General features: G+C 51.8%; 1 protein-coding gene across 4 annotated transcripts in view; it reads right to left on the reverse strand.

The window, feature by feature from the left end:
- The window catches only part of ARHGAP19 (Rho GTPase activating protein 19), a 46,774-nt gene that overhangs the window by 17,214 nt on the left and 16,950 nt on the right, over positions 1-12,610 (reverse strand). For 2 of the 4 annotated variants that reach the window (XM_054832326.1, XM_054832328.1), the window contains exons 4-12: positions 12,179-12,388; positions 11,361-11,587; positions 10,765-10,851; positions 9,726-9,791; positions 8,805-8,993; positions 7,981-8,079; positions 7,298-7,390; positions 6,736-6,804; positions 3,943-6,401 (exon numbers count right to left, since the gene is read on the reverse strand). In XM_054832326.1, the coding sequence (XP_054688301.1) occupies positions 6,345-6,401; positions 6,736-6,804; positions 7,298-7,390; positions 7,981-8,079; positions 8,805-8,993; positions 9,726-9,791; positions 10,765-10,851; positions 11,361-11,587; positions 12,179-12,388 (1,097 nt within the window). In that variant the 3' untranslated portion in view covers positions 3,943-6,344. Of the gene's footprint in view, positions 1-3,916; positions 6,402-6,735; positions 6,805-7,297; positions 7,391-7,980; positions 8,080-8,804; positions 8,994-9,725; positions 9,792-10,764; positions 10,852-11,360; positions 11,588-12,178; positions 12,389-12,610 lie in introns of those variants that run through there. The other 2 variants (XM_054832325.1, XM_054832327.1) reach the window with 2 other exon arrangements.

The raw sequence follows: 12,610 nt of genomic DNA on the forward strand, positions 1-12,610 counted from the left end.
ACAAGGCACCGCATCCCTGCTTCATGGCATGGCTGAGCAAAGGGCCAACCCTGAGTTCCCAAAACCAGCTCTAGTCCACAAGGAAAGCATTTGTGCCGAGCAGCCCAGACGCAGATGGGGAGATGCTGTTCCCAGCACGGCTGGACACACCAGCCGCCTGGGAGCTCTGCGGTGCGGCGCAAGCTGGTTTGAATAAACCACACGCGAGGAGGTGTTTGTGAAGCGCCTCGCACATGGAAACGCTATTGTTGGTGCAGCGTGGGATCAGGGACTCGGGGGTCCCCAGATGTAGCAATTGTTCCACATCCGCACTGTGCATACACACACGCTCTTCCCCACTCACTCTGCCTGGAGCCACTCATTAACCCTCCTCAATGAAGATGCATTGGAGGGATAATTTACTGTTTAACAGAATAACTTTCCATTTGCTCTTGCCAAGCGCATCTGACATATTTCTCCACGGTGCCATAAACTGCAGCTTCTTGCCGTAAACGCCTGCCTCCCAGTAGGAGCAGGTGGGTTTTTGGGTCTCAGCTGATGACCTTGGCCATGGGGTGAGCAGAGACACCGGGCTTTGTTTTTAGAGGAACAGGGCTTGTTCCCACCAACTCCTTTCTCTTATTGCAATCCCCACTGCACTGACATCCCTGAGCTGGGAAACCATCTAACCTGAGAAATAAAGAGTGCCTCAGCCTGATGGATGAGGGAGGCAGTGGCTCTGTCCTAATTTTGTTAATGAAGAGGCCCTGGGAGCAGATGAGCTTGCCTTTGCTCCATATTTATGGCTAGCTGGTGGCCAGTCCCACACTGGGATGTAATCAATAAGCTGTGTGCCCGCTTGGGTTCATTGTGCTTCCGCAGTCACAAGCAGCCTTTCCGCGCCTCGCCAGTCCCATAGCTGTGAGCGTGTGTCTCCGCGTCCTCATTCCTCCTCCCCCAGCCCTTACAGAGTTACAAGCTACTAGAGGCTGGAAGAAAGTCAGGTTCTGCACAACGTGAGACGGGGGAGCTGGTGCCAGCCCTGCTTTGCCTCCATCACCCAAATTCCTACGCTGTAGAGAAGGCACTTTCAGGGTGCAGATGCTGCAGGAAGGAGCAGGAGCCCCAGAGGCACCAGCCGGAGTGACTGGCTACCAGGGTCTGGCTCTGAAGGACAGCAAGAGGATGCCAGTAGCCACAAATAACTTGAAAAGGAGAAGGAAAGGGGTTAGCTTGCCTTGTGCCAGCTCTGCTCAGCCCCAGACGCGGGCAGGGACTCTCACTGGAGTGCTAGGGGCTAGGGGCTACCTGCAGAGCCGATTTTTGTCCTTTGTAAGAGGGCATCCCCCCCCAGCCCCTTCCAACAACCTGCTCTGTGCTCTTGATGTTCTTGTCAGCCTTCTTTATAACCCCAGCTTCCTGCCCCTCCATCCCCCAGATGCAGCCAGGAGGAAGAACCAGACATCCCCAAGCCTGCCACCCCCCCCCCCCATCTGGCCCTGGGGCCCCCCAATGCTGCAGGGCAGGCAGGGGGTCCCGTCCCGCAGCACGTGCTGCCAGCCCCCTCTTGTGCTGCTGCTGCAGAACGGCCCTGGCGAGGCACAATGGAGCCAGAGGCTTTTGTGCAAGAGGTTGCTGAGATCCTGCTCCCTTGGGGCACTGGAGTTTTGCTCCCGGCCCGGCTGCCTGCCCGTCCTCCCGCCCCAGGGGAGCAAAAGGCTCAGGCTTTGTAAGCGAAAAGATTGGAAGCAACAAATCCTAAAACCACCTCAGGCCAATGCAGACACCCCCACATCACAGACCTGTGCATGCATCCAGTTACACACAGCCACAATGGCCAAGGCGGGTTTGCACCTCCGTTCATCCCAGTTCTCAGCCCCAGCGGCACAGGAGCTTCAGCCAGAAGCAGAGAGGATGAAGTGGGAGCCAGTCCTCTGGTGCAAAAGGAGCATGGCTTAAAGTCATGTAAGGCACCCCATGGGAGGGCTGAGTGGTGGGTTTGTAAGTCCTTCCCAGCAGCAAATCAGGGGAGACTGGTTTAGCCTGGAAGAGGAGCCTGGTTTAATCCAGAAGAGGTGGGACTGGGGAGGGGAGCGCAGTAATGCCCACTCCAGCTGGGATGCAGCAGGGAAAGGAAAGCTCTGCTCCCCACAACCCAGACCGAAATCATCAACACCTCGAAGGCTGGTGCTGGGAAGTATCTGAATCTCACCCCATGATGTACAGCTGGGGCCAGCTTCTCCTTGCATCAAGACACAGGAGCCCAGAAACAACCCCATTGCATTCCTCATCTGTGGGCACTTCCCAGGAACAAAGCTGGGCTGGAGAGCTGGTGCCAGTGGAGATCCCACCCTGGTCCACAGCACAAGGGGAAGGTCATTGTGGAACCCAGCACCGACATCTTGGCATCTACATGCCTGCACAATTTATGAGCTTCAGCAGGAAACCCTCACTGGGGGGGATAAGCAAACAAAACTAAACATGGTAATTTATTCACTCCATGAAAAAATATTAGTTAATCCAAGCCAATGAGATTGTAAAGCCTGATAACTGGTCTGGCTGGTGCCGACATCTATCGCTAGCAGTAGTCATGGTTTTTGTCTACGCTGTTGCCCCTAGGCAGTGAGATGCAGCAGCAGCATGACAGCTCCCAGCCACACATGATAATTTGAAAGGAAAAAAAAAATCTTATTCTGATTCCAAACCAGGGCCGAACAGTTTAAAAAAAAATCAAGACAACTTGCAAAAATTGATTTAGATAGCAGTGACACTCTGCAGAACTTATTTGCAAGTCTGTGCTGTGCAATTTGAGATAAAAACTGTTTAATGAAATGAAGGATGAGTGCTACTTGTTTGCTTTGGCCTGTTGGTATTCCTGCGCAGCAGTGGTGTTACAAAGCAAACACACTGAAAGCTGAGCGATCCCCCTCTAAATATGTACTTTCGCCCAGTGTTTGGTCCCAGTGACTGCTGCCCTTTCATTCGCAGCCAAGCATAAGTGCTTGGGTTGTGGCTTCAGGGGCTAAAAACTATCAATTTTTAAAATTATGTAAGCCATGTAAAGCTGTCACTTTGAATCACAGCTTATCTGGGAGGTGATATTTAGGTTTGCAGTATTCAAAATAGCTATTGTGAGTTTTTGCATTCCTTTGTTCAGCATTTTCAAGAACAGAAATGTCTCTCTGGACTCCCATATCCACTTTCAAGTGCACAGAGGCTCGTTCCCTCCCGCTCCCCAAGCTCCGAAGAGATGGGGTGCACCAGTCCCATGACACTCAACTACAGCCCTGGAGAACGGGCCCCGCTTGGAGCTCACCCTGCAGGAAGGCAGCACTGGTTTCAAACATACTGTGCCACTTACTTCTCCTGCTTGTTTTTCAATTGCATTGCAAGGATGTTAATGAGCGTCTGAGCCATGGCAGGCAAGCCCAGGGCATTTCAAACATGGAAGAACTTCACAGAGAAATAATCTGCATAAAGTCTGAGACGCCATTATTAAGGAGAAAAAGAAAATGCAAGCAGAAACCATCCTCCCTCAGCAGCCAAGAGTGGCAAGAGGAGAATGGTTCTACAGAAATGTATTCATTTGATCCATTATTTATATAAAGTGCTCTTTGTAAACCTGATTTCCCAGCACCCTGGATGACAGCAGGGGGAAGACAGGAAAAGAAGAGGTCCAACTTCATACCTCCAAGGGAAAGACAGCCCATCTGAGGGCCCTGCATCATGCCAGGATCTCTGAGAGGGAACAAGCCGCAGTGGCACAGGAGGCCCATGCTGACCCTGCAGGCGGGCAGCGCCTCACCAAGCACCCCCAGCACTTAATGGTAGGAGATGTGGGGTTCTGAGCAGATGTTTCCTTCCTTTTGAAGGTGGGTGCACCACCAAGTCCTCACTGTCCCAATGAAACTGCTTAAGCCACTGAGCAAAACCATTAAAAATAAAAGCATTTAATATGGGGTTTTCACATGAACACACAGAAAGGCAGCAGTCTGAAACAGCAGATACATAGCATATATAAATAAGAACAAAGATTAGAAATACTTTGGAAATGACAAGACTCTGGGAACAGTTAGTGGCTGCTCTGGGAGGAAGCATCCTTGTGAGTCATTGTACAGGGCAGACAAATGAGACACATCCAAGCATGACTAAAACTCCCCCTTGCCTGTGAGACAGTGTGAACACATTGGGACTGCAACAGCCAAGGGTCCTAGAGGATGAATCCATTAGCCATCACCATCCTCTGCATAGGGAGGACAGCCCAGGGCACCGAACCCCTCCTGGGACTGCTGTCTGGAGACTGCACCCACTCCTTTGGCAGGGAAGGCTTCTGAGACATGCAGAATGCTGGGCTAATGCCCCATAGATAATTTTTCTCAGAGCTAAGCAAATCTGAGCTGTGCCAGAAGCCAGAGTCCCTGAGCGAGAGCCATCAGTAAGAAAAGTTACTTTCATCTATACAGGAGCAGTGTATTTAGTCTTAGGAACAAGATTGCCTTGCCAAGCCAACACCCATACAGAGATATCTCCCCAAGTAAGCTAGGGGCAATGGAGAGAGGGATGGGATGAACAAATGCTTCACCCAGCAACTGCCCCTGATGCAGGCAAGAGCAGAGGTAGCAGGACCACATTCAGCTCTCCCTGTGCTGCTGCTTGACCTTCGGCTCTGCCTCATCCCTGCTCAGAGGCAAAGCCGAGATCCCCAGGTCTCTGCTAACAGCAGACTGCAGGGGCAGGGTAGAAGTGCAGTCAGCAAAACATGCCATGCCCTTAGAGAAGAGCACATAGACAGCTTCAGCCTCCGGAGGGAACGATTACAGACACATCCAAAAAGCACATACTACTACCGCAGCAAACAGCCTCTGCCCTGCCTCACAGCATCCTCGCCTGCCCAGTCCCTGAAGAACCAGAGGTCTTTTTTTGCTGCAACAGAGGCTCCTAACACCAGCAACTCTCAACTCACACATCTACAGTCCCGCTACCCCCTACATTTTCAAAGCTGTTCCTCCAGTTTGGGGTCAGACTGGGGACAAGCACACCCAATAAAGTATCAGGAATATCCCTTTGGACAAAGCAGCATGAGGCACATAGCTTTGTATCTAAAAAAAGTCACAGTTAAAAAAGTGACAAATTCCAGCTAAGCTGCACAGGGCTCAGAAGCTGTTTTGACAGCTCTAGCCAGTCGGACTGAACTCCCTGCTCACATCCCAATATTCACACCTCCTGCCACCAGTTGTCTCAGAAAGCTGTCAAGGACAGAGCTCTAACTCCTGCCAGTTGCTGGTTCTTAAAGATTAGAAGACAATTATAATTGGATTCCAGAGATTATTTGCTTCACTGAGAAGGGCTGAGAAGTGTTTAGATGGTTCCCCAGCTGATTAAATCTTTATTTCACAGTAGTGACCCTGTGTGTTTCCTACCCCAGAGTGCTTGCAGACAGGTACTTGGCAAGATTGGCTTACAGGAGCATTTTAGCTTAACAAGACAGCTGACACTGGCCAGCTGTGATGGGGGTTTATCCCATATCTAGATGGTTTCATCTCATTTCTGCAGCTCAGGCCTAACAGCTGAACCCAGCTCCAGCCCTTTTCCCCAGTTTAATGACTAATCACCCAGTTGCCTGACCAGGCATCCAGATATCTTGAACCAAAGCCACAGAAATGTGAAGGCAGTGAGCAAGAGCTGCCCTCCAGCTCAAGCTGAAACAGAGGGATGAATTTATTGGGGAAGCTGCTTTCCCCTGGCCCCACTTGAAATGATAGCACCCAGAACCTCTCCTTTTCTCCCAGGCCCATCCTGTGCTCTGCACCATTTGTGCACTCCAGCCCTTTTTGGGGAGAGCAGGGCAAAACGGAGCCCAGAGGAAGCAGAAGAGGCCATGGCTCCAGAAGAGGCCTGGGCATAAGGTTAGCTGTCAGGATACGAATGAAGGTTGGAGTCTATCGTTCTCACTGCTCACAGAGGGGAGGGAGCAAAAAGAAGCCAATGTGTTAAAAACTCAGAGCACAAAAGCAAAAGATACAGCCTAGCAACGTTGCACAGAAAGCTGGGAGTGCGCACAGGGCCCTGCAATGCACAGGGCTCTCCTTGTAAGCAAGCACTCCAGCTCTTCCCAGAGCCAGCAGGTCAGACATGCTGCACAAGTTTTGGTTAGATAGTGGTTTGCCCCATAGTAGAATGAAATATAATTTATATACAGAAAGAAACAAGTCCCTGCAGTCTTTGCAAAGGTCCAGTTTCAAGAGCGCTGCCGTGTTGGTGAGGGTTGCCGTGAGCCTGCAGCACTCCCCTCCCTCTCGGTGCAGCACAATATTCACAGCTTGTGAGGCTGGGCATTCCCCACCCATGCACTGGTGCGAGGCGGTTCAGAGGGATGATGAATCCTTGGAAAGCAGGTGTGCTCGCATGCGTCTACAGGATTCCTGGAGCAGAGAATTAGAGCAATTGAACACTTGAGACACAGAACGCCAAGCAAAGAAAAGGTTGATGTGCTCTCCTCCTCCTGCAAGGACTGCCCCCTGGAGCCTGCCTCCCACACCTTTTACCAAAGCAGAGCACTGGACAAGAGGCAGCGAGCAGATGGGGACAAAGAACAGTCGGTCTTGGGCTGCTACAAGCCAGGGGACTGCAGCCGTCACAGAGCCCGAGACAGAGCCTTGCATGTGTGACCTCAGCTCTGCAGGTCTCAGCAGAGCCCAGCAGGCCAGGGTTTCCCACCTGGGAAGGAGAATGAGGGAGTGTGTGTGTGTGTCTCACCTCTTTCCGGCCCTCCAGAGATTTCAGCTTCACTTGGGACATGTGAGCTGGAGATCCACATTTCTGTAACTGGACAAGAGAGGGGAAGAGTGGTAGAGAGCTGGGGAATGAAGTGGTATCCACAGCCTTCCCTGGGAGCAGCCGGTACCACCAGAGAGCAGCTACCACCCAAATCCACTCTTGGTTTGTCTGGGCCATGGGACAGTCCTACCACCCACAGGAAGCAGGCTCTGTACAACTTGTGGAGGAGGATGGGAGAGAGGAAAGGGGGCACAAGCCAATGCCCCAGGGCAGGAATACAGCTAGAGGGACGAGACTGGAGTGGAGGCCCAATGCTGCCACCCCTGTCCCATTGCTGCCCTTGCCATCTGCTCTGCTCTCCTCACAGCAGCTTCCTAAGATCTTATTTGATCATACAGAAGAAACTTGGAAACCTTCTCTTGGGCAGAGAACAGCAAGCAGCCCCCACAAGGATCGCTAAAATGAGCACCCAAGTTGCACTCAAACTCCCCTCACACACTCCCCCACCGGCAGCTTCAACAGTGCTGGGAGCAGCTCTTACCAGGTGGACATTCTCTTTGCTGACTCGCTCAGGCTCCGGCGTGGCATCCCTGCTCTTCCTCTCCAGGATAACTGGGGTTCCCAAAACTTTCCGCTGCCGTAAGAAGAGAGGGCTGTTGGCTAGTGCTTAGAGTGCAAAGTGAAAAAGAAAGGGAAGGAGCAGGATGCATTTCTGGTAAGCAGTTGGATGCTGGGAAAGAAAAAAGGAAGCCAAGCTGGGACAAAGACTGCAAAGCAGAACCACCTGAAATACCATGCCACTAGGCTGAGCCTGCCTGATTGTAAAGGCTTTGGGAGCTGACCTGAGGCCTGGCCAGGAGCCCAGCCTGTCAGAAGCAGGTACATGCTGCTGTACAGCAGCCTACAGTGTGCTAACACCTGTGCTAACAGGCTAGACTACATGACCAGCTCCCTGTCAGTCCGCATCTCATCTTGGGAAGCAACCCATCCTTCAGAAAGATGCATAAATCCTACAGCCACGTGTTCCATAAATAATTACACTTTATACTAACAAAGCTTATTCTCACTCTGCTGCCTTTTCTGTCCCCAGTGGACCTGTGTTTTTTGGAAGTCAATACTTTGAACAATCCCTACCTTTGAGGGCCTCATTCAAGCCAGGGCAAGGCAGAAGCAGAGACCATCAGAAACTCACAGCAGAGAGCATGGGTCAGAGGCTGCCTTTACCTTAATGAGGCCGCTGAAGGAGCGCGAGCGGGTGCGTCGTGGTGCTGGGGATGTGGGTACATCAGAGCCAGGAGTGAGAGCTGTAGGATGCTTATTAAACTAGGAGAAAACATAAAGGCAGTATGTTAGCACAGTTACTGTTATGGTTACAGCAGTCCCTTGCTTCTGTGTGCTGCTCTACCTGCTGCCCTCTGCCTAGACCTCCATCTGGCTCTTTCACACCCCGAAATGGAGGAGCAGCTCAGAGCTGCAGGGAGAAGAAAGCAGAGGAAGGCCACATCTCTCACCCAGGATTACAGGGAGCTTGGGTGTGAGGCTGCTTTGTGCTGGCTACCAGGTTAGCCAAATGCAGCAGCTGTTAGAGCAGAAAGGAATTTGGGCAGCAGCTGGATGCTGGCAGCCAGGACTGGTGCTGACCATATTGACCAGTCTCTCTGGAGCAGCAGGTTGGCTGGGAATGCTCACCGGACCGAGAAAGGAACAGTTTGTCCATTCCCTGCAGGCAAGAGGGGACAGGACTTTTCCCTTTCTGAGGGAGGAAGCTCAACAAGCTTCAGGACTCAGAAACTGCTGTCTGGCAAGTCCCTGGCTTGGAAAATAGAGAGCTTGAAGCATAGCTTGGTGGCAGCAAGCTCCACCATCAGCCACATCCAGTATAGGCCGCCTCCTCTCCTGCCTTCTCACAGCTCTGCCCCTTAAACAGCCCAAAGCCCACTCTCCACAGCCTGACCAGGAGCAGCTCTCAAGCAGGCCCTGCCTTCAGTCCTGTGCCCAGGATTGTGCTGACAAGCACACCCCAAAGATATCTTTCCTCCCCACACTACCTGCCGGATGAGCTTCTTCTTCTTTGCGGAGTCAGGCATATTGTGGACATGGCGGAAGAGCTCCTTCAGTGCCTCCTCTGTGCGCTGCTGGGTCTCCTCCTGATGGCAAGTGTCCAGTCGGCTCCGCTTCTGAGACTTGAGGGGCTGCAACTCCTTGGAGCCAGGAGATGTGAGCAAATCCAGGTCATCCTGGGAAAGTGGAGACAGCAGCTGCTTGCCATGCTTTAATCCAAATGAGCCACCCATCTGAACCAGGCTGGGAAGAGTCTCCTGAGCTGCCTCCACCCCAGTGAACACACAGGGCTGTGTTTTCCCTACCCCTCTGCAGCAGCACTGCACCAGCAGGCCCTGTGCCAGGAAGAGGTGACAGCAATACAAAGGTGACCCCATTGCTTCTTCCCTCCCCTCCCGGATGCCAGCTGCAGAAGCCCTTCCAGGCTTGCAAAGGGTCAGTGCAGCTCCTTACAATGCATCTTCCCTCTTCTGCAGCTACACGAGGCAGGGAAGCATTTCCTGGCAAGGCACAGACAAATCTTGTCCCAGTGGCAGCAAGTAGCCTTTATCGCAGCCCCTCATTCAAGCAGCCTGGCCACCGCAGTAGGCACGTCTGTCTGTTTGGAAGGCACAACCTCAGGAAGGAGCAGGTGCTGCACGTACTGGGCACAGGGAGCAAGTTTGCTGCTAAACAGGGACTGATAGCTTTCCCTGTGCTTTTGATTAACAGATGCTTCAACTCTGCCCAATTTCCCTAATGCAGCCACCTGCACTACCACACCATATGGTTCTCTCACTCCTGCTCTCTGACAGATCCTCTTTCATGACTTGGTTTGTTTTCAGCTGCTTTCACTCACAAGGATCCCTTCATAGTATCACAGCCTCTGCCCTTTCATGGAGGGCAGGCACTGTATTTGCTGGCCTTACCTTTGATGTGTGGGCTCTGGATCCCAGGTAATGCAGCCTGGCACACTCCCGGATGTACACTGGCGCCTGTGATGATGAGCAAAGGCCAAACATAAGTTTAGTATGTTTGGCTCCGGGGCAAGACTGGCCCTAGCAAGAGCTGCTCTTCAACCATATCACACAAGCCACTTCCATCAAGACTCAGCCATTTAGAGCAGACAAAACAATGGGATTTCATGTCCCCAGTTCAGTCCCTGTTCACAGTTTCCTTTTGATGCAGGCAACCAGCACAAGTGGAACACACAGTAAGAGCAGGGTTCCACAGGAACTTTTTCCAAGCACTTCCCCCAGCTCTGAGCTGGCAAAACAGGGGCCTGACAAAGAGGGCAGAAAGGGAACTTTCTATGGGAGGACTCTTTGCAGAAAGCAGATGCCTACAGTGACCAGGAAGGTCCTGAGAAGTCAAGAGACTGCCCATTGCAGAAACACTTCCTTGGGGTAACCTGCAGACAGCCCCGCACTCCTGACAGCGCCCTGCTCTGAGCTAGACAGAAGCCCAAGACTGCAGGCTGTGCTTGTAACAGCCATGGCTTGACTACCACTTGCAGAGAAGTTCACAACAAAATGATCCGCCATATTAGGTATATCAGCTCTTGGCAGTACTCATCCAGGATAAGCTCCTTCAAGTGTCCTTACCCTGCCAGAGCCTGAGGGGAGCCCAGTCGCTACCTGCCCCCAGGAAGCACGTTTCCCAGCTGGGCAGCAGGTGCTGGGTGTCCAGCAGAGGGTGGTATTGCCCTGCACCGTGCTTCTGACCTGCCTGGGCAAATCCACCTCCAGCTGCCTTCCTCCTCCGGGGTGTCTTCCTCCTCCTGTGCTACTTGCTCAGCAAAGACCTCCTCCCTAGTCACTAGAGGAACAGTTTCTCATAGAAATCCTCCTTATCCTACCACAGGAGAGAGCACCCAAGATACCCTTGACACCTGGGATCTGTCTGGACAAGGGGCATTCAGGCTCCTGCTGAAGGGCCAGGGAGAGCAAGACCCCAAAGTGCACTTACCTTGAAGAGTTTCTGAGAGTGTTTGATCATGAAGGTCACTCCATTGTTTAGCTTCGTGATATTCTCCTGAAGGTCATTTGCTGTCACCTGGCAAGAGGACACAGTGAAAGGCGTAGCAGTTAGAAGGGGAGGAGAAAGGGTCTCTGCTGCCCTTGCTGTCTCTGGGACACAGATACACACAGTGCCTCAGCAGGAGAGCTGCTCTGAGGGGACAGGCAGGCAGAGCTCACACAGCCCAAGCTGCTCTGAGAGGAGGAGATCTACACAGCTCTGGGGCCAAACAGTTCACCAGCAGCACAAGAGACCTTGCAGAGAGATCTGCAAGGTTTGTCTGGAGCTGTCATTCTTAAAAGAAGCAGGACTGTGCTATGCTTTCAATTTTACTGAAAAAGATGAAGCATCAGTTGCAAATGAGACCTACAGTAGGTCTGGACTGAACTCTAGGACTGAGTCCAACCTCACCGTCCCAGCCTCCAACCCTCACGGCACTGTATCAATACTTAATCTTCCCACCTTGGTTCTTCCCCCATATGCCTGCCAAGTCTCTGCTTTCTACCTTGCGATATCCCACCCACAGATACTGAGGCCCTGCTCACATTTCTGGGCCATAAGATGTGGGGTGCAAACATGAGGGCAAGATTGTGGGCAGACATCTTGTTCTTGTCCTGCTTCTTGGCGGTCTGGTAGAGCAAGTCCAGCAGCAGTTTGAGCAGACTGCGGTTGGGTGCGGGAAGGATCAAAAACAGCAGCTGCAGGGCTTCGATTTGACGCTCTTTGTCTGGCATGCTGGTCTTATTCCCCTTCTCATCAAACAGTGTCAAGTCTGCCAAATCACAAGGTAGAATGTGAAGGACATACATTACCTTCCCTAACAGCAGGTCTATTGCAACTAGTTACCCTTCCCTCTTCATATGCAGATCTCCTCCAAACTCCTGCACAGTTCTTGACCCTTCATCTCTCTCCTCCCCCAGCTCCCAAGCTCCCCATCTGATGTGTTAATCTGTGGTACTCTTCCCACAGGACAACACAGTTGCTAAGAGTTGTGATGGGTTGAAGGCAAGATGAAGTTCACATAAGGTAGTTCAACAACAATTACTAAGTACATAGAAATCCCACCTCACTCAGGAGACCCCCCCAGACTTAAAACAGATGGAGACCCAGGTTATCAATGTGGGCTCTACTCCTGTAGGTATCTGTTTATTGCTGGAGAGAGAAGACAGACTTGGTCTGATTCCTTGGGATTTTCAGCGCCAGTCTTTCCACCATTAGGCTGAGATGGCAGGAAGATTCCTTTTTACCCTGCCTTTAAGGATTATGCTTCCACAGCCTAATGTGCAGCTCTGTAGCATTACCAGCTTTCTAGAAGGCTAGTTCCATTCCCTCTGCTCATCACTGCCTCTTCTTGTTCACTCACCTGCAATTTTGAGGTGGGCATGGAAGTGCTTGTGTGTCAGCAGGGGCTCTGGCAATTCACCCAGGAACATCTTAAGCAGGGTGGCCACATCGTTGGAATGAAACTCCCCAGAGTCCAGGTCAATATCAGTACCACTGTTCAGAGCATCCTTTAGGATCTGTTGCCTGATGCTGTTGCCTGGCACCCGAAACAAGCCTTCTGCTCTTAGATCTGCTCAGCAGATGGGAGAAAAAAGGCCACTGATTAATCAGAGGCTGATTCTCATCTTCTTAGTAAAGCAGTTCCCTCCCCTTTCCAGAGCTTGACAGCAAACCTCAGTGAGCTGCATTCAGAGACATGACTTCAAGCTGGCTCCCATCAGTGGAAAGAGTCCATGCACAGAGGGAAAGAGATTAACTTATCTGCTAGGCAATTCTGGGGAACAGTCCAGCC

This window comes from Grus americana, chromosome 7 (genome assembly GCF_028858705.1).
Source record: "Grus americana isolate bGruAme1 chromosome 7, bGruAme1.mat, whole genome shotgun sequence".
Taxonomy (NCBI): Eukaryota; Metazoa; Chordata; class Aves; order Gruiformes; family Gruidae; genus Grus; species Grus americana.